General features: G+C 37.7%; 1 protein-coding gene across 9 annotated transcripts in view; it reads right to left on the bottom strand.

Moving 5' to 3' along the window:
• Positions 1-27,395, bottom strand: part of ATRX (ATRX chromatin remodeler) — a 142,867-nt gene that overhangs the window by 72,401 nt on the left and 43,071 nt on the right. For 4 of the 9 annotated variants that reach the window (XM_084789262.1, XM_084789261.1, XM_084789263.1 and 1 more), the window contains 5 exons: positions 25,664-25,777; positions 20,835-20,944; positions 18,636-18,703; positions 14,764-17,792; positions 8,315-8,387 (listed from right to left, as the gene is read on the bottom strand). In XM_084789262.1, coding sequence (XP_084645388.1) covers positions 8,315-8,387; positions 14,764-17,792; positions 18,636-18,703; positions 20,835-20,944; positions 25,664-25,777 — 3,394 coding nt within the window. Of the gene's footprint in view, positions 1-8,314; positions 8,388-14,763; positions 17,793-18,635; positions 18,704-20,834; positions 20,945-25,663; positions 25,778-27,062; positions 27,109-27,395 lie in introns of those variants that run through there. The other 5 variants (XM_084789266.1, XM_084789265.1, XM_084789259.1 and 2 more) reach the window with 5 other exon arrangements.

Below are 27,395 nucleotides of genomic sequence, written 5' to 3'. Positions count from 1 at the left end.
TTACCAATACGTCTAAATGGGAAGTCAGAATAAATCTATCTAATTTATTCTCAAGTTCTAGACTGTCAGATAACTAAGAAATATTAATGTACATGATACGGTACAATATTAACTAATAAATTATTCAATAAATCACAGAAAATGAAATCAGATCCACATATTAAAGAATTACAACTTGCCAACAACCTTCAGTAACGCTGTAATATAGGGAATAATTATAGTCATTTTAGAAGCAAATAAACCACAAATTTCAAAGAATGGTTGTTGTTCTCCAAATCACTAACTAGTGAAATATAAAGTAATGGAGACTCTTTACATTTTATAAGACACAGGCATTCTAAAGGTGCCTGGAACATTATTTTACCAAAGGAAAATCTTATTTATAGCCAAGGTTAATAATAAAATTGAATCATTTCACATAAATTATGACTGCTGGAGAACTAGAGGTGGCAATATGGCTAAGCACATGCACTGCTCTTCCACTGGACAACAGTTTAATCCCAAGCACCAACATCAGGTGGCCCACAACCATCGGCAAAACTAGCACCAGGGGCATCCACCATTGCTGGCCTTGTGGGCAACTCACAAGCATCTGTAACTCTAGTACCACGGGCATCCACCATTGCTGGTCTCTGTGAGCACCTCACAAGCATCTGTAACTCTAGTACCACGGGCATCCATAATTGCTGGCCTCTGTGAGCACCTCACAAGCATCTGTATCTCTAGTACCACGGGCATCCACCATCGCTGGCCTCTGTGGGCACCTCACAAGCATCTGTATCTCTAGTACCACGGGCATCCACCATCGCTGGCCTCTGTGAGCACCTCACAAGCATCTGTATCTCTAGTATCATGGGCATCCACCATTGCTGGCCTCTGTGAGCACCTCACAGGCATCTGTAACTCTAGCACCAGGGGCATCCACCATCGCTGGCCTCTGTGGGCACCTCACAACCATGCTGGCAAAGCATCATTTTGGAGGCCTCAGCTGGGCCCAAGCTGGTATGCATGTAATGGATATATAGTCATGATCCCTAGTTGATTCTGTTTGCTCAGAAGTTTCCTTTCTTGAGGCTTCTCATATCCAGGCAACAAGGTACTGCCCCTGGAATCTCAATGATCAAAATTACATCTTGGGACAGGCAGAGCATCCAAAGCAGTCAGGACTCTTCTATTAAGAGTATTAGAAGGCATAGGCTATGCCACTCTTATGGAAGCAAACCAGGGAAGAGCCCCAGGTAAAAGGGCCTCCATTTTCCTGAAAGGGATGGAAGGGAAAGGGGAGAAAGTAAAACAATATGGAGGGAGGGTAAAACCTCACAAACAATGATCAGGCTGATGCATGAGAAAACAGGACCCCCAAATCCATAGGAATGAAGTCTTCTAAATTACATAGTGAACGCCAAGATAATAAAGCCTTATTACACCTCATCTACTAAAAAGAAAGCAAAAATGATAGGAAATGAGTCTAATAACACAAACAAGCCTCAGAAAAGCAAAATTAAAAAGCTAAAAGCTATTAAAAATTATGATCCTATATAGAAAAGAAATGCCTTGTTAAAGTGCTCCAATAGGAAAGGAAAGGAAACTGCCTCTTGCTGGTATATAAATCAGTAAATGAAAACAGTGAGTTTCTTTAAAAGGAAGATCTCCTGCACCAGAGAGCTTTAGAGAAAGCCGTAACAAAAGTGACACAAAATGTTGGAGCCAGAAGTCAGGACCTCACAATCCAGTTAGAGATGACAAATGATACAACCAAGTAAACAAAGATAGTGTGACAAAGCCAAAGGAAAGCCTAAGGTCCTACATCCCAGTTTCCATGTGCCAATGCTATACTCTCTGGTAATTAAGTACTTCTGTGCTAATGACTGCCTAGACAAACACATCATAGCCAATTCTAAAAGATAAATGTGTGTGTGAGTACACATATACACACATTCCATGGACATTCAAATTTTATGTCTTTATAAATGAAAGAATCTAAGTTTTGCCTTTTAAAGATTTTCTATTTTAGAAGAGCTCTAAATATCTACACTCCAGTATGCTTTTGATCTCTAAATTAGAGTGACAAGACATCAAGCAATACATTCTATAATGACTATTTTATTATTTAGGAAGCTCTGAAAACAGGTTTCAAAAAACTGTCAAGAGCTGGGCGTGGTGGCACACGCCTTTAATCCCAGCACTTGGGAGGTAGAGGCAGGTGGATCACTATGAGTTCAAGGCCAGTCTGGTCTACAAATCGAGTCCAGGACAGCCAAGATAACATAGAGAGACCCTGTCTCGAAAAACAAACCAAAAGGCCAATAAACTATCTTTCCCTATATAAAAGCAACAAACATATTAAGAATTGTTTTTCTATATTCTGCACAAAGTATCACAATAGAACATAGAATTAACAAAGTAAGATCACTGCCTCAAATACATGTTATTTAGACAACATAGTTTCTAACTCTATTTAACACATTATACTTTTCAAGTTTGTAAAACAATTCAAAGGCAGAAAGCTATGGAACGTTTACTACTTTCAGTAAGAAAGCAATGGTAAACACACACCCTTCCAGTAGAGTGTAAGGCATTATTTTAATCAATGTCATCATGCTCTTCAAAGGTTGAATTTTTTTCATAGGTAGTGTAGAAACTGTCAAATTTTATACTAGTTTAATATTTTAACTCTAGTTTAAAACTGATAAGAAGTTTTCTGTTTTGATTTCGGTTTTTGGTTTTTGGAGACAGGATTTCTCTGTGTAGCCTTGGCTGTCCTGGACTCACTTTGTTGACCAGGCTGGCCACGAACTCATAGAGATCTGCCTGCCTCTGCCTCCCAAGTGCTGGGATTACAGGTGTGCACCACCATGCCCAGCTGATATGAAGTTTTCTATCAAAAAGGTAAGAAAGACATGATAATCTATACCCAAAAATCATAGAATTCATGAGGAATTCAGTAAATAATCAAACGCTAACCAACAGTTCCAATCACTTCTTCGATCACATGTCCCATGGAGTCCATAATCAGTGACAAGCAGCTCTCTTTTCTTTTTTTTAATTTTATTTTATTAATTTATTCATATTACATCTCAATGGTTATCCCCTCCCTTGTATCCTCCCATCCCTCCCTCCCTCCCATTTTCCCCTTACTCCCCTCCCCTATGACTGTGACTGAGGGGGACCTCCTCCCCCTGTATATGCTCATAGGGTATCAAGTCTCTTCTTGGTAGCCTGCTATCCTTCCTCTGAGTGCCACCAGGCCTCCCCATTCAGGGGACGTGGTCAAATATGAGGAACCAGAGTTGGTGTGAAAGTCAGACCCCACTCTCCATTCAACTGTGGAGAATGTTCTGTCCATTGGCTAGATCTGGGTAGGGGTTTGAAGTTTACGGCCTGTTTCTTGAGTACCTGGGAAATAAATATCCAAATATTTCTTTTTATTTTTCGAAACAGGGTTTCTCATAGTCCTGGCAGTCCAGGACTCACTTTGTAGACCAGGCTGGCCTTGAACTCAGTGATCTGCCTGCCTCTGCCTCCCAAGTGCTAGGATTAAAGGCATGTGCTGCTGTGCCCAGTTCCAAATGTTTTCTTTAAAAACAAAATCAGGACGAGCAAAGTAAAAGTTGTATGCAATTAAGAACTTATAGATAGAGCCCAAGGTGATGGTGCATGCCTTTTATCCTGCACTCCAGCAGCAGAAGCAGGTAGATCTTTGAGTAAGGCTATCCTGGTCTAAATAGTAAGCTCCAGGTCTGTAAGAACTTTAAAAAAACAAAAGCAAGAACCCATGGTTATTAATATTTTACACACGGGCTCTTCTGCTTAAATCACACTGAATTAGAAAATGAGTATTTCAGCTGGGCATGGTGATGCACACCTTTAATCCCAGCACTTGGGAAGCAAAGGCAGGTGAATCTCTGTGAGTTCAAGGCCAGCCTGGCCTACAAAGCTCCAGATCACCCAGGGCTACAAAGAGAAGCCCTGTCTCAAAAAACTGAGGAAAAAAAAAAAAAAAAGAAAGAAAAAGAAAAGGAAATAAGAAAAAAGACAGAAAATGAGTATTTGCTGGCTTTATATTTTAAAAGAACCTGAGCTTTTCAAAGAATATTAACAAAAACTATATTAACATCAAAATAGGACATTTAGTTATATTAAAGAATTCACTCTTTATCTAATATTCTTATACTGAAAATGAAAACAGAATTAAATTAAAAATCATGATTTTAAAATATCAACGTCTAAACAAAGGATATCAAGTCAAAAAATGAGCTAACAGTAAATTGCAAACTTTCTCATGGCAGACTATTCCTCATTTGCTCCAAGTCCTAATATCACCAAAGAAAGGAAACAAGAAGGGCTACTTAGAAGAATATCTAAGCCCTACCCAAAGAAGGAGCAGGGTCACCAATACTGTGTTTCTTTCTTTGTTGAATTGTCTAGTACAAAAAAGAAAGGTGGTGACAACTGCAATCAGTTTGGTAATTGGCCAGTAGATCGTATCTATAGCTTTTGATGACTCCATTAGACTTAATTGACTATACTTACCAGAACAATATCAACAATGTCATTGAAAAGATTTACTTTAAAACTGCTAAATACTTAAAACCTTTACTCAAACAGAAAGAGAAACGAAATTATTTACTTCAATGCTGTCTGTTTTTTAAGCACAATAAAGATTCAAAATAATCCCAGCACTAGGGAGGCAGAGGCAGGCGGATCACTGTGAGTTCGAGACCAGCCTGGTCTACAAAGCGAGTCTAAAACAGCCAAGGCTACACAGAGAAACAAATGAACAAATGAATGAATGAATGAATGAATGAATGCATGAATGAATGGCAAAAACCTATTTCCAGATAAAACAAGAGTCCAATTCTCCAAGTGTAGTAAAATCTTTATCAACAATCTCCACACCAACACCAGAATTTGCATTTACATGCTCAAGTGTATTCACTAATAAGATGAACTAATATTCTATCACTGAGGCTCATTAACAGCACAAGTTTTAAATATATACAATGAGAAAACACTTGGTTAAAAAGTCCCCAGGTATACTGATGAAAACAAAGAAATCCCACTATATGTACGCACTGAGCATTCCTAATCCCCCAAATCTGCTATTATGTGCTGAAATCCTTTGGCTTTGTAGAGCTGGGACATTCAAATGGGAACATCTAGGTAGGTATAACAACATCTTTAAAACACTTCTGAGTTTTTGAGCTAAGAATTGCATACCTTTTTTTTTTTCAGTTACATGGCATATCTTTTCAAAGCAAGAACAATTTAAAGCTAAACTAAGTGTTCAAAGGGCAAATGAAACCTTAATGTAATGGCATAAGTGACATAAGCTGTGACTTAAAAGCTCTGAGCAGCCATGGGGCACGGTGAGAAGGACACTCCTTTAATGTCGGCACTTAGGCAGCAGGGGTTCCAGCCTGGGCTATATAGAGTGAGACCTTGGCTCCAAAAAAAAAAAAAAAAAAAAAAAAAAAAAAAAACAACAAGGTACTTGGCATTACTATTATTTTATCTTTTTAAAGTATTAATAATACAAATCCTTCATTAATAGAATATCCACATCATACAAACAGAGAGGAAAAAACTTGCGTATTTCCTAGTTTAAAAGGCAAAATCTATCCGTACATGGTGGCATATGCTTAAGATAGAAAATGTGAGGTAAATTCTTAAATCGCATACATTTCAAAATATAATATCACTAATTTTTTTCTAAAAAAGGCCAATCAGAAAAAATGATAGCAATCTGTTTCAATCAAACTATATTTGGTCAACTAAATATAAAATGTATAAATAGGACTCACAGTGGTAAATATGTTTCTTTTCAAATGTTAAATAGGAAGTTATTTATTTACAGTAAAATACTGAAGATGGGACTTTTGCTTTGTTTTCTTTTTTGAGACAGGGTTTCCTCTTTGTAGCCCTGGCTCTCCTGGAACTCGATCTTGTAGACCAGGTTATAGATAGAACTTTCTTAGTGACCTCAAAAGGATCTTTAAAATTTTTTCTTAATATCACAGCTTTAAATGAAAACAGGAACTGTTTGTTAAGCCTTCACAAAAATACAAGCATACACATTTTAGAAATTTAAAGTATTTACTGCCACAATTTCAGGAATGAGAAAACGTCTTTGGATTCCAAACTAGGCCAAATAACTTTATTCTAGCAAAGTCTTATGAACATTAATGAAAGATACATCATAATTAAAATTAAATGCTTGAACAAGAAAAAGTTTCATAGAAATTTATTGCATCCAAAGTTAAGCATTTGAAACAATACACTATTTGCCTCTTCATAAACACCAACACTGGACATGTGTTACAATACTACCAAAAAAGCAAAGCATATAAAATTTATACACAATTTACACACAATTATACAATTGTGTACAAATTTGCAATTACAATATGCTCTCTATCAAGATACATCTCACTCAAAAAATATGAAATTTTTTAAAAATGCCAAGATTTAATCATGATCTGCAAATAAAATTTTAAGGGTTGCTTAGTGCATATTGAAAGATGCTCATATACTTTGTCTGTACTAAAATAGTGCAAAGAGTATACCTGTATTCCCATCAGGGATATTAGGAGTAGATAACCCATGCATTATTAATATACTTCTTTGGTATAGTGAATATTAAACAAGTTATAAAATAGAAATTTTATAAATGCACATTAAAATAAATATGAAAACATCTTCAGGATAAAATTCAATTCCTCTCCAAAGTACCCAGAAGGGTTGCATTTTTTTAATCACAAATACAAGATGAAATTGAAGTTACTTTCCAATAAAATTTATCAGTTACAGAGAAATAGAATCCAATCATTTTAAAAAGTAAAAATGTCACTTAACCTTTGATAAGCTTTAACAAAAATGATACCTTAACAAAATTCTTAGTAGGTGGCTAAATGTAAAAGCTCATCTTTCATAGTCAAGAAGTACTAGTAATAGCTAGTGTGTGTGAGGACTTGTAATTTATAGGAAATCAGTAGCACATGTAACTGAAAATTGAGATTATGAAAGACAATCAAGTTCTAAATGCTTTCATAATCTAGTCATGATGGTATACTATAATATTCCTGACAAAACACTGTGTGCTTTCGTCACTCCATTGTGGGTCTCATCCATATTATCCCATCAAATAACTTGGACAGACATTTGTAAGAGAAAAAGTAAATAGGAAAACAGAGGCTGAGGCTTTGGGTTTACAACTGAGCTCTACTTAATCATAAATGTAAACATGATCTTTCACCCTAATTAAAGGATTCTGTCTACTTACAGAATGCCAATGGCTGAAACAGAAGAAACCTGTCAGCATCAGCAAGACATAAAATAGGGCTAGAGTAACAGATGCCCTAAGAGCACTTGGTTCATATCTCACCAAATTGTGAGAACAGGCACAAAGTATTTTCAGTTTCTTAATACTAGAGCTTTATATTAAGAATAAATGATCATTTTAGTGCTCTTCAGTAAAATTATCTCCATACTATCTCATATTTTTGGTATCAGAATATACCAGAGAAAACACTATCCACTTTTCAATGTTAGAGATTAAAAACTATGGCAAAAGAAGTTAAAGTTAGGAGCCCAAGATCACACAACTACTGAGGTTAGAAGTGGTCCAGCCACTATATATACCAAGCTATCTTTTCTTTGAAGATTATGACTATTATACTAAAGGAAAGGAAATGTGTAAACTGTACACAGAACCATGTTGACATGTTGTGACAGGGATGTCTTTTCTCCTTCTCTCAGCCATCCGCCCTTCAGTGAATATAAGCTTCATTGATCACATTTAAACCAATGTTTAGTGAAGTTAATAATGTCATATTATCTGCTTGCAGTTTATTTTGGGGGAAAAAGTTAAAATTTGAATTGGTTTAGATACTTCAATTTCCTAATCTTAAATATATGAATAATCTTTATTTACTCTGAATGACGAAACAATAATCAAGTATAAATGTCTAATGTTGCCATTTATTATGATTCACTTGCATCAAAAATTAATCTGTCAAAATTGAAAGTCTCAAAATTATCACAGTATACATGGAAACATAAAATTGACAGTTCTTTATTTATAGCACACCCTATGCTAGGTGTGTTAATAATGATATTTATTTTCTCTTAATGTTTCTGAGCTTTAGCCCATTTTCTGGCCTTTCTTTCAAACTTGCAAGAAGACTGTGCGTGAGTCTTTCTAAGGCAGGAACTCCTGGCTTTTACAACCTGGTTGCTGTTGCGTTGTTGCTGTTTGCGCCCATGCCTAGGGTGTGTTATAATCTTAAGTCCTTACAGATGGAATCATTCATACCTATTCTCAGGATCATTGTCGTCGTCATCATCATCCACTGTGACAGGCACTGATTTAGATAAGGCTTCATCTCCTTAGGGGAAAAAGTGTACTTAAAATTAGCAAACTAGTAGGTTTTATATAAAACTGCTGAAATCTAAAATAAGTACAAGGAATGTTGACAGAAAGCATAAAAAGAAGTTTATCAAGGGCCAGCAGGAATATAACAGTTGATTTTATATGTGCCAGGGTTCCTTTCAAAGCACAAGAATTTTAAAATGAAGCCATTTTAGAAACAAAAAAAATTTTTTAAAGATGTATTACATATACAATGTTCTGCCTACACATCAGAAGAGGGCACCAGATCTCATTACAGATGGCTGTGAGCCACCATGTGGTTGCTGGGAATTGAACTCAGGACCTCTGGAAGAGCAGACAGTGCTCTTAACCTCTGAGCCACCTCTCCAGCCATAGAAACAATTTTTAATTGCCATCGTTACCAGTGGTTTCTTGCTAATGTGACTGTATTGGTCTACTGAAAGTTTGAAGTTAACAGGTATCTAGTTTTATCTGGTACAACAAAAAAATAACAAAACTACTTCTACTATTTTGGTAGTGACAAGTAATTTAAAAACACATTTGAATCCATATAAAACCAGTGACTTAAAGCACCCAGAAAGATATTCAAGTGTACTGAGACATTTCATTTTCCAAAGATCTATTTTTTTTATTTAAAATTTAAGGAGATGGCTGAGGTTATATTTCAGTTGTATAGCACTAGCCAATTATTTACATGGTCCCAGAGTCTATCCCCAATCCAGAAAAGTGAAAAAAGCCAGGACTAGATTTTACGCATTTCATTGTATAAAAATTTTACCTCAAATGAACAAATTTACTATCAAATTCTAGTAAATATTCTACATTCCAAGAGTTACTTATGCTGATGTTCACTTTTAATTCTGAAATTACAAAGAGAAGGGAATGATCACAATAAATACCAATCTTAAACTAACCAAATTATAAAGGCAAATTACTAGCTGTCATTAATTAGACAAGAAAAGGAAAATCTACAGTGAGGCATGAAGGAGATTATAATAATGAAACATTTGGGCACCTTTGTTGTGATGAGGTTATACACAGCTACACACTAGACAAATCTGCGCGCACGCACACACATGCACACACGTGCACACACACACACAGGGTGTGGGTAGGGAAATGCATATATATAACTACTGAATTTAAGCCAGGTAGGTTGGTTTGCAGCAGTAGTCTCAGAACTAGACAGGCAGAAGCAGAGGATCATAAATTTGAGACCTGCTTGGGCTATCAAAAGGCTGGGCATGGTGGTACATTCCTTTACTGCCAGCACTCAGGAAGGAGACACTGGAGGATCGCTGAGTGCAAGACCAACCTGGTCTACATAGTAAGTTTCAGGCTAGGTAGGGGTATGCACAATAATACTTGTCTCAAAAAGGAGAAAGAAAAAGAAAAAGAAGAACCATTTAAAGAGCTGGAGAGATGGCTCAGAGGTTAAGAACACTGGCTGCTCTTCCAAATGTCTGGAGTTCAATTCCCAGCAACCACGCGGTGGCTCATAGCCATCTAGAATGAGCTCTGGTGCCCTCCTTTGACATTCAGGCACACATACAGGCAGAATACTGTATGAATAATAAATAAATCTTTTTTTTTTAATCTCTCGCTGCTCTTTACTTAATAGGATCTGAGTCCAGTTTCAAGCACCCTTGTGAGGCAGTTAACTCCAGCTCCAGGGGATCCAACTCTCTTTTTATCTCTATGGATACTCACATAGTCCACAGAACACCAACACAGACATAAATATTACTTTTTTAAAACACTAAAATATAAATAGATCTTCAGTTTCCTGGATTTGACACTGTTATCGCTGGTGAGGTTAACTGAGAAAAAGGGATCTCTGATATCCTTTTTCCCCTTTTCGTTGCTATTTTTCCATTACAAAATGATAGGAGGGAATGGAAGACAATATCTATAAAGAACACAGGCACTGGACTGAGGATGGAGCTCAGTGACACAGCACTTGCTTACTGTGTGCAGAATGGGTCAATGCGGGGTGGACAGAAACCTATGGGTTCAGGATAGAAATACGCTAAATGCCTAAAGGCAAAAATCACTCTCAGCGTACCCAGTAAAACATTCCACTTGAACAGAACAATACTGAAACATTATTACCTTCATTCCCTCTTATTTTTTTGAAACAGGGTCTCACTATTTAGCCCTGCTTAATCAATAATTTGCAAGGTAGCCCAGAGCAATGTCAGATCACTTGCAGTGATCCTACCTCTGCCTCTGTAGTGCTGGGATTACATAAACCCATAGGCCAGCTGATGTCATCCCCACCACTGTCTAAATCACCTAAACTTCCAAGTTAGGTTCTACTACTCCATGCTCAATTACTCAATTTTATTTTTTGTTTGATTTATCTTTTAAAGGTCAAAGTCTTATTCTGTGGCTTAGGCTTCCCTGGAACTTATTATGTAGTCAGGTTGTCCTCATCGTCCCAAGTGATGAGATTACAAGAACGAGCCATGCCCATGAGGAGCTATTTTTAAAGATTATTTTTATTTTCCTTTGGATTGGGAGTCACAGGTGGTTGTGCTGGGTACCAAACTTAGATCCTCTCCAAAAGCAGCAAGGGCTCTTAAATACTGAGCAAATCTACACGCATTAGACTATAACCTCCTAGAGCTATGCCCTTCATCTTCTTCGTTCATGCCATTCTTGAGTCCAATTTCTAAGAAAATGCTGTGCCAAAAGTAAGGATATGAATAAACTGGAATTTTCCAAGCTCATTAAGGGAAGGGGCATTTTTACAATGCTCTAAATTTGTCTAAAATTAAACAGGACATAGGAAATGAATACATTAGTTCAACATAGTTGTATTATGTTGATCATGCAAGTGAATTCTTAAGCAATATTTTTTATTGTTGGTTCATACCTGAGTTTACGTTCAAAAAACCATATTTTGTGTATAGTGTTTATCTTGAAGACTTTTTATATTCTATCCTATTTGCGTATTTCTATTGACGAAGCCCAGGTTTTAGTGGGATAAATTCCCTAACAAATTTACCTTCCAGTTTTTTTTGTTGTTGTTGTTGTTTTGGGGGTTTTTTGGTTTTTCGAGACAGGGTTTCTCTGTGTAGCCTTGGCCATCCTGGACTCACTTTGTAGACCAGGCTGGCCTCGAACTCACAGCGATCCGCCTGCCTCTGCCTCCCAAGTGCTGGGATTAAAGGCGTGCGCCACCACCGCCCGGCTACCTTCCACTTTTCTTCCCAAGAATCTCCCTTGGTCCTAAGCAATTCATAAGCAATGAGGTTTGGTTCATCAAACTGTTGAAGGATTTGATTAAGTGACAGATACTCAAGCATCTTCGGATCTATAGCCCTAGAAAAAGGTTACCACTTAATCAGCCCACTGATCCTGCATGCCCCTCAGCCAAACTGGAATACAATGATAGGGTAAAACTGAATTATGGGGTTACTGGGAAATCCAGTCAGTGGGTGTTTGCCATGTTGCCATCTTTTAAGGTCTAATGAACAGTATTGCTTATCAAACAAAGTATTAATAACGCCAAACATAATACAGAAACTCTCTGATGGACACAGTGGCACAAACCCATAAACTCAGTACTCCAGTGGTAGAGACAGGAAGATTACTGCAAGTTTGAGGCTGCTCTAGTCTCCAGAGAGTTTTAGGTCATCCAGAGCTACACAGCAAGGCCTTGTCTTAAACAGCATCAAAAATGAAATAATAAATAAATACATAAATGATGAAAATGGAGATATGGCTCAGCAGTTAAGGGCACTTTATGTTCTCACTGATCTTGCATAAGACCTGAGCTTGATTCCCAGTACCCACACAGTAGCATATAAACTTCTATACTGTCAGGTAAAAGGAATCTAAAGCCTTCTTCTAGCCCCTAAGAGCACTAGGCACACACATGGTACAGAGATATACATGTAGGCAAAACACTCATGAACTAATAATTAAAGAGAGAAATATATACGTCAAATCACTAGGAATATTGTTTGAATTTTGTGGCATCACATGAAACACCTCCAGAGCTTTATTAAATGCCCATAAGTTAAAGGTACTTTTTTCAAAAGTTTGAAAGTTAGTTTTTCAAAAGATTGAAGTTAGTTTTTTTTTTAAGTTGGGATAAATAAGAAACTCATAAGGAATTAAAGGAAAATTCTAATTTTGTCTATACTGGAAATAGTTTTCTACAAAACCTATTTATACTACTTATGTATTTGATAGTTCTAAGAAGTCTTAGCTAATTGGCAGTGTTCTAACTAATTAAAAAATAAACAATACTATCAACCAATGCACATACACTATTCAAGTGACTTTCTTAAAACTGTAGTAAAAATTAAATACTAAAAATTATTTTTCCTGGTATTAAGGACAAGTTCATCCAGGTCTAATTCATCAGAGTGAGGTGACTTCGGGATTGCTTTCTTCCTGTGATAGTGGTTTTAAAAGAGAAACATCTGTTAATATCATTAGATACTAGTAGAAAGGGAGTATAATAAAGTAAATTTCAGTGTTAAAGCATTTGTCTAGTATATAATGCCCCGGGAATGATCATTACTGAAGAGCAAAATAAATTGAAATCTTTCAGAGAGCCAGGTGTGGTGACTAGGAGAACTTGGGAAGTGACCGATCTCAGCTAATTTGATTAGACTGAGTTCAAGGCCAGTTTTGTATATATGAACTCATCTTTAAAAATAATAATAATTCAAGGAGCTAAGTGGTGGTGGCTCACACTTTTAATCCTAGCACTCAGGAATCAGAGGCAGGTAAATCTTTGTTAGTTTGAGGCAAGCCTGCCCTACAGAGCTAGTTCCAGGACAGCCAGAACTGTTACACAGAAAAACTGTCTCAAGAAACAATAACATGGGGCTGGAGAGATGGCTCAGTAGTTAAGAGCACCGCCTGCTCTTCCAAAGGACCCAGGTTCAATTCCCAGCACCCACATGGCAGCTCACAACTGTCTGTAACTCCAAGATCTGACACCCTCACACCAACGCACATAAATTAAAATTAAATATAATATTTAAAACAACAACAACAAATACTAAAATAAATTTCAAGAAATTTGGTGGGACATAAAATTATCTGCTTTGATTTAAAACCCAAACTCTCATACCAAACCAGTCAAAAAATTTTTATTGTTATTATTATGTATACAGTGCTCTTCCTGCATGTACACCTGCATGCCAGAAGAGGGCATCAGATCACATTATAGATGGTTGTGAACCACCATATGGTTGCTAGGAATTGAACTCAGGACCTTTGGAAGAGCAGCAGGCGCTCTTAACCACTGAGCCATCTCTCCAACCCAGCAGTCAGAACTTTCATATGCCATGCTATACCAGTATCAAGCACTCACCACCACTGTGTGAATAAATACCCACTAAACTACTGACATCATAACCAGCCTGGCAGAATAAGCATGGAGATGTTTGCCCCTCAAGCTGACTACTGAACATCAGATCCCAAGAAATGGGAATTTCCCCAGGAATCTCCAATTTCCCTAGGAATCTAATACTAGGAGAAGAAAAGAGCTGGGAGCCTGGAGCTAGCAAAAGGGAGACCGTGTCTTTAGGAAAAGAAGTTTCATAGGTCTAAGAACGTGTCAAAACATTGTGCAGGTGTTTTGCAGCAACACATATACTAAAATTAGAATGATAGAGAAAATTAGCATCTCCTCTGCACAAGGAAAACACACACACACACACACACACACACACACACACACACACACACACACGAAGCATTTCAATATTTACAAAAAAACTCCTTGTAAGATCAGACTAAGTGAGGTCTAACTGATAGGTCAACAGTGGGGAGGACCAGACCTTAACCAAGAATACCGAGAGGTACATAAATCTCTGGTCCTCTACAAACTTCAATCTCACTTCAAGACACATTAACATGACTCCGGGGAAAGGGGGATCACTAAATCTCTATCCGTCCTCCCAATGTGGTCACAGGGAACAAATATATTTTGACTTTTTACTATAAATATGGCTGTTTTAGTTGGCCTCTGAGAAACAAACAACAGATAGCCAAATTTGGCTTCTTGGGATACCCTAGGTTTGATAATGGCATCCACTTCATTTTCCTTTATAAACTACTGAATATTATTTCAGAGAAACACATTCATCAGTGACAAAATAATTCCGTTGTTTACCCAAAAACTTGGTATCCCTGACAAAACATACTGGCAATGCTTGAAATACCCTCCAATAATGGAGTTCAAGTAAACAGAAAACCATTTACAGTAAACGTCTAAATAAATTTTAAATGGACATTTTCTCAACATTAACTCGGCATTTCACCTCAGGGAAAAATTAAATCATCTTATTATCTGAGAGAGAGACAGATCATAAATTCTAAATGTGAAATTTATTCTTGCATACCTGAAGACTGACAAAATCCAGTGTGTGAAGGCAGCACTAAATTTTCAGTCACAGGCTGTATTTTTTGCTCATCGCTGCTTTCTGCACCGGCAGAATTCTGATCATCATCTCCTATATCAGAAGATGAAGAAGTAATGTCTGCTTGCTTCCTTTTATTACTTGGTTTTAAGGAGTTTCTTCTTTTCTCCTTGGCATTGCCTGTCTTCTTTTTGGCTGAAGTTCTTTGTTTCTTCTGCTTTTTATTATCTTCTGAACTTCCCTCAGCATCAGAAGATGATGAACCACTCTTTATTACCTTGGTGTTTCTCTTTGAATTTAAATTTCTTCTTTCTCTCAACTCCGTTCTTTTCGGTCTCTTATCGGTAGAGTCGCAAGGCTCTGCTTTCAAGCAGTACTTCTCAGTATCTGAGGATGAGCACTCTGGCCTCTTTCCTGACCTCTTTGCAGGCAAGCAAAATCTTTTCTTCTGTCTCAGAGACACTCTATTCCTGCTCTTATCTTCTGAAGAGTCACAACTATCTGCTTTTCCTGGCAACTTATCAACACTATCAGACAATTCTTCCTTCTTTTCAGATAACTTATTTTTCCACTTTCTGCCTTTCTTTTCTCCATCTGTGGTGTCATTCTTGTTTTGCTTTATGCCTTTTGTGAAATGAGCAATTTGTCCTCCCTCAGGCAACTTCTCAGTACCATCAGATGAAGACTCGTACTGTTGCTCTCGCTTTAGCGCTTCTTCCTTGAAGTCTAACCTTTTTTTCCCTCTGGCTCCAGTCTCCCGTCTGCTCTGCTTTTTTTCACCTTCAGAAGAGTTGTCATCACTCTGTTCTTTCTTTGGAAAGCAGTCAGTAACATCAGACGAAGTACTCCGTCCTTTTCTGCCTGTTCTGCTTCTCAGGTGCTTACTCTTTTCTTTAGTTTTAGCAACTCTTCTGTCCTCAGGAGAATTTACATCCTCCTGTTTCCCTGAAGGCTTTTCCGCACCATCAGAGGAAACGCCTGGCTGTTGCCTCTTACAAAGCAGTTCCACTTCACTCTTGCCTTTCTCAATTGAACCTTCTGCTGAAGAGAAATCCTCTCCGTGTCTGCCTTCAGTGTCATCACCAGACGATCCTTCTTGTACAGTCTTCACGCTGCTGCGCCTTTCATTATCCACTACATTTTTGCTTTGTTTTTCATCTTCAGAAAAGTCATGTTCTTTTTTATCTGAAACACTTTTTTTGGCAGAACCAATTCTGCTCATGATTTTTATCTCTCTTTCTAACTCTGAGTCATAGTTAGATGATTCTGAGTAGCTCTGGCGTTTCTTTTTAGAGATAATGGAGGTTTCGGTCAGTTTTCCTTTTTCAATGTCAAAATCTGACCCCGAAGTAGAATTTTTCCGTTTCCTTTTTCCATTATCATCTTTCCCTGCTTGATTTTTATGATTTATCTGTGTGTCATTAATGTCGGTGTCTGAAGAAGAACTGTGACAGATCTGGCTTACCTCTTTGAGGACTGCTAGCATTTCATCAGAATCTGAATTCTGATCCCCAGTGCCCACTTGTCTAGCTTTGGGCACCTTATGAGGTTTAGGATTACCAACAGCACAGTCAGAAGAATTTCGCTTATCCTTTTTTCTTATTGGAACTGACAACTTTTGTTTCTCCTTAATAGTTTCATTGCTTTCTTCATCTGAATTTGATATTGCAGGGTTGGCTTCTGTCTGTCGCCTCAAGGGTGTAGTTTTTACACGTGGGGATCTTCGAAGATCAGAGTCTTCTAAGAGTAATGCAACATCATTTTCAACTGAATGCTCATTATCAGTGTTTTCCTCTCTGGATCCACACTTCTCTGAGCTGGGGGTCCCCCCAGAACTTTTACGGCCATCTTTCTCTTGTGAAACTTCCTGATGGTCGATACCTTTAATTGGGGAATTAGAAAGAGAAACTGGAGTGAGTTTAACATATAATTCTTTTCTTACTTTCCCTGTAGCTTTTGGCTTAATACTTCCTCTGCTGTCTTTTGAAGACGTGCTTAATTTTAAAGATGAGCTCTCTAGCTCTGGTTCGGTCCCACTGGTGCCATCTCCTTGATAATCAGCTGAACTCTGAACTTCCATAGCACTCTCAAGGCTCTCAAAAATGTCTTCTGGAACTGAGGAAGGAACAGACACAATATCCATGTCTAAGTCTTCAGATGTGTTAGTGGGTTCATACTGAGGTCCATCTTTCCTGCCAGAACCCTTATGCTCAGCACCAGAACTTTTATGTGCTTTGTGCTCTTCTTCTGGGATGCGATCACTGTCTATACCCTTTAAGGATGATCTAGCATCTAACTTTAAAAGATCTTTCTTTTCTGTATTATAGGATTTTTCCCCCTTTCGCATTTTTGTTTCAGACTTAGCATCTGTGATTTTAAGCTCTTTGGTATTTTTTTCTTTGTGTGCAGCATCCAAAGCTCGGATCTCTGAATTCAAATCTTCTTCTAATGCAAGATGAGCCTTCTTGATATCAGACAACACAGATTTAAAAGCTTTCAGCTGCCGTAACTTCACAGCCGAACTCATTTCTGAATTATCTGCAGCCTGCTTTAGAAACTTAATGTAACTGGAATTCATGTTGGATGTAGTCTCAATTAGTTTTTTTGTCTTCTTAAGCATCTCTTTAGGCACACTTAGTGCTGAGTAAGTACAGGTTACAGAACCAGAACGTGATTCATCTACTTTCTTTTCTTCTCCATTACAACTGCAGCTATTCTTCTTTGGAGAAAATTTAGATGGTTGGTCACATACTTTACTACTCTTTTCACCATCAACTTTTATCTTCTTCTTATTTTGTTGCAACAATTGTTCTAAATTTTCAAATACACTGTTACATGCAGTAACCAAGTCCAATAGAGGCTCTGGCTGACAAATGTAGCAATACCATTGATTATTTTCATCCATTATTGTCGATAATTCCTTTCGACCAAGGTTGCGCAGGATGCACTTCTTACAGAAGGCATTATGGCAAAAATCACAACAAATCAAGTTCCCACCTTCTGCACACCATCTGAAATGGTTTAAGGATTAAAATGTTATTTCCAGTGAAATAATTTTAATGTCTTTGTTGATAAAAAGAATTTAAATTTTCCTACCAGCATTTTTAAGTAGTAACTTAGATCACCTGCTTACTTCTAACAGAAATTTAAAACTAGACAAACAAGGTTTTATGGGAAAGGACAACCAACAGACATACACGGTAATGGTAACATTACAAAAGATGGATGTAGGGCTGGATGCATGGTTCAGGAGTTAAGAAAACATGGTGCAGCCGGGCGTGGTGACGCATGCCTTTAATCCCAGCACTCGGGAGGCAGAGGCAGGTGGATTGCTGTGAGTTTAAGGCCAGCCTGGTCTACAAAGTGAGTCCAGGACAGCCAAGGTCACACAGAGAAACCCTGTCTCGAAAAAAAAAGAAAGAAAGAAAGAAAAGAAAAGAAAAAAGAAAAAGAAAAGGAAAAAAAAAGAAAACATGGTGCTCTTGCAGAGGAACAAAGTTTGGTTCCCAATACCCACATCAGGCAGCTCACAACTACCTGGAACTCGAGCTCTGATTTCCAATACAATTGCACATAACCACAAACAGACACACGTGCATAAAGACACATGACTTAAAATATAATTTAAAAAGATGACTCTAACAAACCAGATGCTTTTAAATGGCATCACTCAGGAAGCAGAAGCAGGTGGATCTGTGAATTCAAAGCCAGCCTTGTCTACAAAGTGAGCTCCAGGAACAGCCAGGGCTACTACACAAACTAACCCTGTCTTGGGAGTCAGGAGGAAAGATATAGCTACCAAAATTACTCCAAAGTAGAAAACAATGAATATTAAATGAGAATTTATTACCTACCTACATTGTTCATCCATCCCATCTGAGTCACGGCTAATATCGTCACTCATATAATACTTAAAGCAGTTCTATTGAAAGAAAAGAGGAAGGGGAAATTACTCAAAATATGCAAGTCATAAATATTACTTTGAAGTTATTAAAATGTGAAAGAGATGTGTACATTTTTGGTAATAAAACCAAAAACTGTACTGCTCAATAGTAATTATTTTCTAAACATAGAATTAGTCAAGAAACTGACTCCTTGAAATGGACTTGTCATCAACAACCACCACCCTTTACATAAAAGTACACAAAAGACCACGTACTAAGTAATCCTATTTCTAATCTCATACAACTTGCTACCGAAGTTCTGCAGGAAAATGTATGTTTCTGCTATTTAAAATGCTTAATAGTCAGATAAATAATTAACAACATGAATTACTTTTAAATCTCAAAACATCTACCATGATGGGGAAGCCTGAGGCTCAGGAACAGGTAAATAATATCCAATACCTAATGTAACTAGGAAGAGGCAAAGCAATTATTCAAATTGAAGTCTTTTGAATATAATTCCATTCCACTGGAACTGGGAAGGGGAAATGTTCTCTGTTACTAATGAAATGTCAGTACTCAACACAGAGTCCACATAGAAAACATCAGTCACATACACAGGGAAAGAGAGTAAGTAGCGAAGCCAGTGATGAAAGATTTGACTGTCCGAACTTAAAACTGAACGCTACACAATAGGTCCTCTGATAGGCCTCTAGGTCAAATGTAGAACATTATGATAGGCAGATTTGGGCCCAGGGGTCCCGCTCAAACTAAGGCACCAGCCAAGGACAATACAGGTGGTAAACCTTAAACCCCTACCCAGATCTAGCCAATGGACAGAACATTCTCCACAGTTGAGTGGAGAGTGGGATATGACTTTCTCACATACTCTGGTGCCTCACCTTTGACCACGTCCCCTGGAGGGGGAGACCTGGTGGCACTCAGAGGAAGGACAGCAGGTTACCAAGAAGAGACTTGATACCCTATGAGCATATACAGGGGGAGGTAATCCCCCTCAGGAACAGTCATAGGGGAGGGGAATAAGGGGAAATGGGAGGGAGGGAAGAATGGGAGGATACAAGGGATGGGATAACCATTGAGATGTAACAAGAATAAATTAATAAAGGAAAAAAAATAAAATTTTAAAAAGTGGCTTTTTTTAATAAAAAAAAAAAGACAGGCAGAGTCTGTGGCGCACGCCTTTAATCGCAGCACTCAGGAGGCAGAGGCAGGCTGATCGTTGTAAATTCGAGGCCAGCCTGGTCTACACAGCGAGTCCAGGACAGGGCAGCCAAGGCTAGACAGAGAAACCCTGTCTCGAAGGAAAAAAAAAAAAAGACAGGGTCTGCCTGTAGACCTCTGGCTGTCCTGGAACTCACTATGTAAATCTGTCTGGGCTAGATTCCACAGAGATCCAGCTGCCTCTGCCTCCTAAGTGTTGAGATGAAGGTGTACACTACCACTCCTGGCTGAAGTAGCTTTTTATTGGGAAAGAAGTTAACACAAAATTATTCTTAATCTAACATGAACTGGAGAGCCTTTAACCTTAGTATCATAGATATTTGAAATTAAGCCCAGGGTTTCCCCAATTTTAAAAAGTGCACAAAGAGTTTTAAAGCTATAACATATATAAAACACTTTAAAATCTTTTATTTCCTAATCATGTATTAAAATAGATTTGAAGAAGTAGGATATACAAGAGACAAAGTTATAAACCACACATATGCCCACACAGGGAACTCCAAGATTTTTGTTTAGTTTTGCTCGAGGCAGGGTTTCCCTGTGTAGCCCTGGCTGTCGTGAAATCGCTGTGTAGACCAAGTTGGCCTCGAACTCACAGAGAGCCGCCTGCCTCTGCCTCTTGAGTGCTGGGATTAAAGAGTGTTCGGATTAAAGGCATGCACCACCACCACCTGGCTGGCTACTGCAGCCTTCACCTCTCCACCTCTGAATAACACGGGAAACTAACCCACGTAACCAATCTAATTCTTATTCATATTGTAGGTACCACTGTATATCTAGTAAGTTCTAATGACACTATCTCCCGGTGTGCCCACGAGCACAGTATCTCTCACACAATGGTCATTTTCAGGATGTCTATATGTCTGTGTTTCTCACACCCTTTGAGCCCTCCAAAGGGCAAAGCCTTATCGCCAAATCTATACATACCTTACAAATAAGGACTTTCAGTGAAGGATGTCTATAAATGGAATCTTTTTGAAAATGATTGACCTGTTGTCCACAAGCTGTGCAACTCACGATCCCATGGAGTCCATCTTCTAGGAGGAAAGAGTGATTATTGCTCACATATTTACACCCATAGAGAAAAAGATATTTGCCTTAGCAAGAATTTTGCAACCTTTGTATTAGAAATAATGTATTTCATAATCCTTGAGAAAAGGATGTTTGGACGGACACAGGTTAAAAAGATTAATTTTATTGACCTTTAAAAAAGACTATAACAAACTTGACAGATTCTCGCACATAAATGCTAACTATATTCATCATACAGAACCTGCTTATTACAAGTTGACATAACCTAAATAGATATCATCAAAAAGTCCTTGAAATTCAGACACTCTTTGTTTTTGAGACAGGTTCTTGCTATGTAGCCCTGGCTGGTCTGGTACTTGAAATGTAGCCCATGCTGGTCTCAAACTCACAGCAATCCTCCTGCCTCCACCTCCCCAAGGCTGGGGTTATAGGCATATACCACCACACCCAGATTCAAGAGCTCCTTCATTTGTTACTGCTGTGCAAACAAATTTAGTAACAGTTCTTAAGGAAAGGAAAAGTAAATGGCAAAGGTGGAACAGATTCTTCTTCAATTCTACACTTAAGTTAGACATGCCATAAAGGTTTGGCACAGATCCTAACATATGGTACGCAAAACTGGGTAACTTACGGTGTTACCACTTCCCAACATTTACTTCGAGATTATTAACCACCAATTACCTTCCTTGTTTACTTGATAACCTGTTCCTTATCAATAAGGTCTACTCTGCAAATATGACGTTAGGACAAATACAAAAAAGAAATCTTCTTAGCAGCAAGCAAGCAAGATGTAGAGGGCAGGCAGGTGGGCTCTATTTTGTATTTACTGCAGGAAACTGGGTTGAAGACAACTTATTCAAGGAAAAACTGAGCAGAAAACTTTATCGCCTTATAAATTTTCTATTATTTATGTGTATAGGAGTTTTGCCTGTACTTCGTCTGGTACTCTCAAAGGCCAAAAGAGGACATCAAATCCCTCAGAACCGGAGTGAAGATGGTTGTGAACCACATGGGTACTGGGAATTGAATTTAGGTCCTCTGGAAGATCAACCAGTGCTTTTAATCACTGAACCATCTCCCCGCTCCCCCCTGTTTTATTCTTAATCCCTAGTTATGCCAAGGCAGTTCTCATGCTGAGAATATCTAATCATTGGAAGAATTTAAAAAAAAAAAAGCAGGCACAGACCTGAATGCAGCAACTTGGGTGGCTGAGACAGGAGGATCACTTGAGCCCAGGAAGTTGAGTTTACCCTGAGCTACATAGTGATTCCCTGTCTCAAGAAAGGAAACAAAGAAACAAAGAGAAAGAGCGAGACAGACAAGGAGGAAGGGAGGGGGGGGAAGGGAGGGAGGGATGAGGGACAGAGGGGAAGGAGACAGAGACATAAACAGAGATAGTTAAGAAATGGAGAATCAGACAACATCTCTAAACACTAAATTTACATCTAAGACAATTTTTACAGATGATCCTGATATGAAATCAAGACCTTGATCCAAATCACATAGTAAGACTATCCTTCAAAGTAAATCAGTGCAAATGTGTACACTCAAAAATGACAAGGAGAAATAGTTGTGACTGTCTCTCTCCCTAAATAAAAGATAAAACATCATGTATATTTCTCATTATTTAACCTGTATTGTGTATTTTTGTTAGTTTTAAGGTCCAAAGTGCCCAAATATTACTATATATTTGTAGGTTTTTAAAAGTGAACTGGGCATAGTGGCACACACCTTTAATCCCAGCTCTCGGGAGGCAGAGGCAGGCGGATTGCTGTGAGTTCAAGGCCAGCCTGGTCTACAAAGCAAGTCTAGTACAGCCAAGGCTACACAGAGAAACCCTGTCTCCAAAACAAAACAAAAAAAAAATTAAAGTAAGCCAGGCATACTGGTGCGTGCCTGTAGTCCCAGCACTCGGGAGGCAGAGGCAGGCAGATCTCTGTGAGCTCAAGGCCAGCTTGGTCTACAAAGTGAGTCCAGGACAGCCAAGACTATTACACGAGAAACCCTGTCTCGAGAGTGGGGTGGGGGTGGGGGAAGAATATAAGGACATAATCACACTTTTACAGAAAATGAGAATTCACTATATATGCTGCTAATATTTTCCATGAAATCAGTGTCCTATGTCAACAGTTTTCATCTTAGATATTTGTAATCTGTTATATGTTAAGGAACAAGCATACAAAATGCTTGCTCATTTTAAATAATAGTTTAAGATAAAGAAGATAAACAAAAGCTACAGTTTATCTAAAAAATTCATCTAATGTTAAATTCTACTTATTAATCATCCGTGTGCTCTTGTGTATATATTACACATGACTTTAGTTTTTTAAACTTGGTGGTCCTTTGGAGATTTTTTTTCTGACATACGCAAAAGAATTCATAGATGAGGATAAGCACTACTTCTTATTTGGGAATAGAGAGCAATCCATTATACTAATACAACATCGCATGGAGCCGTGAGACTAAACCCATGCATTTACTGCCATGGATAAACTTCAAAAATCAAGGTTTCCAAAGCATATAAACAGTATACTATTTTTTTATACATTTTTAAATGAAAAATGTTTTTGACTCACATAGTTACAGAAAACCATGCATATACATGCACATGCATAAAAACGTTAAGATAATCATTACCTGTGGGGTAGGAAGAAGGGGAAATGGATGAGAGTAGGACTGAGTCAGTATTTTATTTAAGGGAGATCTGAAGCACATGTGGTAAAATGTTGAAACGTTACTTTACTAATGTACTTGTTTCTGTACATATCGGTTTAAATTTTGTTTTCAGTTATGAAGTATCTTAAAGAGTGTAGCTGTGTAAATGTAAAAGACGCATTTTCATTTATTAGCTCAAAATATTTTAGTGGTTTTTAAGGATAATAAAATTATTTTTGCCATGTAGAAAAATTGTGTAATAAATATTTTAAACAATTTAACTAGACAAAGTATATCAAAACAGGCTATAATTGTTTAAATTCCTTTAGTGTACTTTTGCTTTGTTAGTGTGCCACAATTTTACTGCAAATTAATTTAAGATTATTTTATATATAAAGTTTACATTCCTCACAGTTTTCTAAATTCACGTTCCATTTTATAACTAATCTGCTAAACTGTCTGAATACTAATTATAGCCATTCTTTATCTCAAACCACTAGTTTATTCATACTATACACATTAGTAATCCTAAAATTATATTTCCTATGAGATTTCTGACAGTTAGGACATGCAAATCACTGAGATGCAAATAAATATGAAATATTCAGGTACTACCATATCACTGCAAAAATACATAGACCCTTAAGCATGATATAAGTATTCTTTGACAAAGTATCCAATAAAAATCCAACAACATGTCTGCTAAACTCGAGCACCAGCAGCATACAAAAATAGCACTAGGAATCCCCTCCCCAGCAATAGCGGCTCCTTCCTTTAGTCTGCTTTCTGGCTGTATCCACACTTCAGACACTGACTGTGCTAAAGTCTCTTCCCAAAAGACACCACCAAACACTAGTCTTAATACAATGCTGTAAGCATTATCTGTCTTCACTACAGGATGAGTGAGCAAAAGAAATAAACTATTACTGATCCTTACCATTACTTTTTATGTGATGATTAAGGCTGAAGAATAGTACCTTAGCTTTGTTAACCTATGCTGCTAAAATGGCAGGCAGGCTCCCTACTAAGATTTTGAAGAATCTCAGAATATCATTTTTATGCTCAAAGGGGGTTGATGACCCTCTTGTGGACAAAAGACAACAATCCCTTGATCTCACCTGCAACCTAACAGATTATTTAATAAAATATTTAAGAACAGAAAATATTTACTAGTTCTATGGAGATAATCATACTACTAAAATGAAAAGCTAAAAAATTTCAAGTATTTCAATATTACTTCACAATTATATACTATAAACAATATTAAAGAGATACTTCCATAACACTTCTACTTGGAAATTTAGTGTCATGTTCTACTTCTGTGAGATTCATTCCTTTTATAATTGCAGATTCTGACTGTTATTCTGCCCAAAAAGTATATATTGGCACTATTTAAAAATCACACACAAAAAGTGGGACACAAACTCAACTGTAATAGATTTCTAACTAAATTCACCTGATGCTCTTTCTGTAGATGGCCAGACAATCTGGATGTGTACAAGAGGAAGAACAAAGAGTGAAGCAACCGACAGATGGAAGGAGGCACATTAACTCTAGCTCCCATCTCTTCTACTTATTGTTGCAATGCAACTGTGGTGCCCGTGAAGAACTAACTGGAGCACATCCTTGACCTCATCCAGAAATTCTAACTTGCCATGAATGAAGGGTGGTACCTAATGTAGTGCTCTATCACTGTGCATAGCATTGTTCTGAGTATGCATGAAGTTACCTGAAAGCCACAGGCAAATTTGTGCACAAATCTGAAATTGCTTCCACTGGACAGCACACTCGTGCTTTTCAGGCATATATGTACTCTAGAACCAGTATGTGAAGAGGAAGTACTAAGCTTCTTGCAATAATTAGTAGCCACTGAAGGCAAAGGTGTTTTTAAAAAATGGACTTTAACCTTCTCTGCTTCAGAGCGCAAAGAGAAACAGAAGTTATTTTTAAGTAGTGCTTTTAATAAACAATGGGCAGAAAAGTGGAGGTATTTTTAGTAAGCATATCAGATTTCCAATATGGTCATAGACAGCAATTTAAACTCATGTTTCAGTTTCACTTGTATTTACCTCCGCGTTTTTTGAGATTTTCAGTTTTCATTTTACTTCTGCTTCTAAATTCAGGCCCTTTAAAATCATCTTTGTCTTCATTCAGCACTGGCTCTGGTTGTACAATCACTGTACCTAGAATGATTTCATTTAAAAAACCAATTACACATATTAAATGTGCAAGTGAAGTGCAAGACTTCAGTTCAGATAAAGCCAACATTGCTGGTACATACTTTGTTTCTGTCAAGCTTTAGTAATTGTATAAGGACCACAGGTTACTAGTAAAAGGGCCAGCCAGGTGTCAACAATCAAATTACTTGTTGAATTTTAGTTCATAAAAACAGGAGGGGGAGGTATTATGAACTAAAAAAAAATGTGTCATTCAACTAGAAAGCCTCAGCCCAGTTCACAATGTTTATAGTGCCTATCAAACACTGTTATGAAATAAACGTTCCTGCTAAGTTCCCTAAAAGTCTACAGTAACTGGCAGAAGGAGAGGATTTTCTCATAGTCCAATTTTTCTCATAGTCCAAATAAGAAAAGCAATTTTAAAGGTTGTTACGAGTTCTCTTACGTTGCTTTGTGGGGAGGGGCTTGCGGAGGGTAGGGAACAATGAAACTCATTCTATTACTAGTTACACAACTTCCCCACAGAACAGCAAAGCTTCACTAGCTTCCAAAGGCCTTCAAGAATTTTAAACTGAAGGTCACTTTAAGACACTTAAACTAAAGTAGTCAACCAATAAACTGTAGAATGACATCATTTGTTGGTGTCTATTAAAATGTTTTGGAAAGACTACCCCTCCATAACTCTACAACTTTGAGGCTGAGGAAAGAACAAATAAAGCAGAGCTTCATAAAAAAGGTCCAAGCCTCAGTATTTACTTACATTACTGGGCTTAACACTAAAGTGGTTATTACTGACAACAATTAAGGAAGTCAAAGAGGGAGCCCTCAGAGCTCCCCCTGAAACACAGGAATATGTAACTCAACAAGCAGATGTTGGCAAGTTATTTCCATCTAGTTGGTAAGTGAATATTTAATGGGGGAGGTGTAAAAAGAATGGGAGGGCACAGAAGATTGAAGAGTTTACAGCAGACTGCAGTAAATTTAAATACTCGCATTCCCAAAATTGTTAGTTATAAATAACAATCGTCTCATGTATATACTTTCAGAGATGCCCCAGCATTTAAAAGGAGCTCTCAAGACTTAAAAATAACTCAAGTGTTCCTTCCTGAAGATTATTCTAAGTGAAAGCAAGGTAGTGGTAGAAAGATTACCCACTAGCACTGGATTAAGGCAGGCCTGGGCTGCAATCTGTGCTTCTGAACCTAATACATAGAAAACCCCTTGAGCCCTGAATTTGCTCCTAAACTTCTAACAGTATATTGCACTTTGTTTAGAACAGCGGTTCTCAAACCTGTGAGTCACCACTCCTTTGGGGATCGAACGACACCTTCACAGGGGTCACCTAAGGCCATCAGAAAACATAAGCTATATAGACATTACAATTCATAACAGTAGGAAAATTACAGTGATGAAGGAGTAACAAAAGTAAAATTATGTTTGGGGTCACCACAACAGGAGGAACTGTATTAAAAGGTCACAACATTAGGAAGGTTGAGAAGCACTAGATTAGAGGATTAAATGAGGTAATTCACTGACAGTCGCCTACCTATGCGTATTTGATATAGTGCTGTAGCAATGAAAATAGTCACCCAGATATATAAGCTTATGAGATAGTTCTTGTTGT

Source organism: Acomys minous, assembly GCF_964271855.1.
Source record: "Acomys minous genome assembly, chromosome: 7".
Lineage (NCBI taxonomy): Eukaryota > Metazoa > Chordata > Mammalia > Rodentia > Muridae > Acomys > Acomys minous.
The sequence above is the reverse complement of the archived record's forward strand: the minus strand, read 5'-3'. Positions and strand labels throughout refer to the sequence as shown.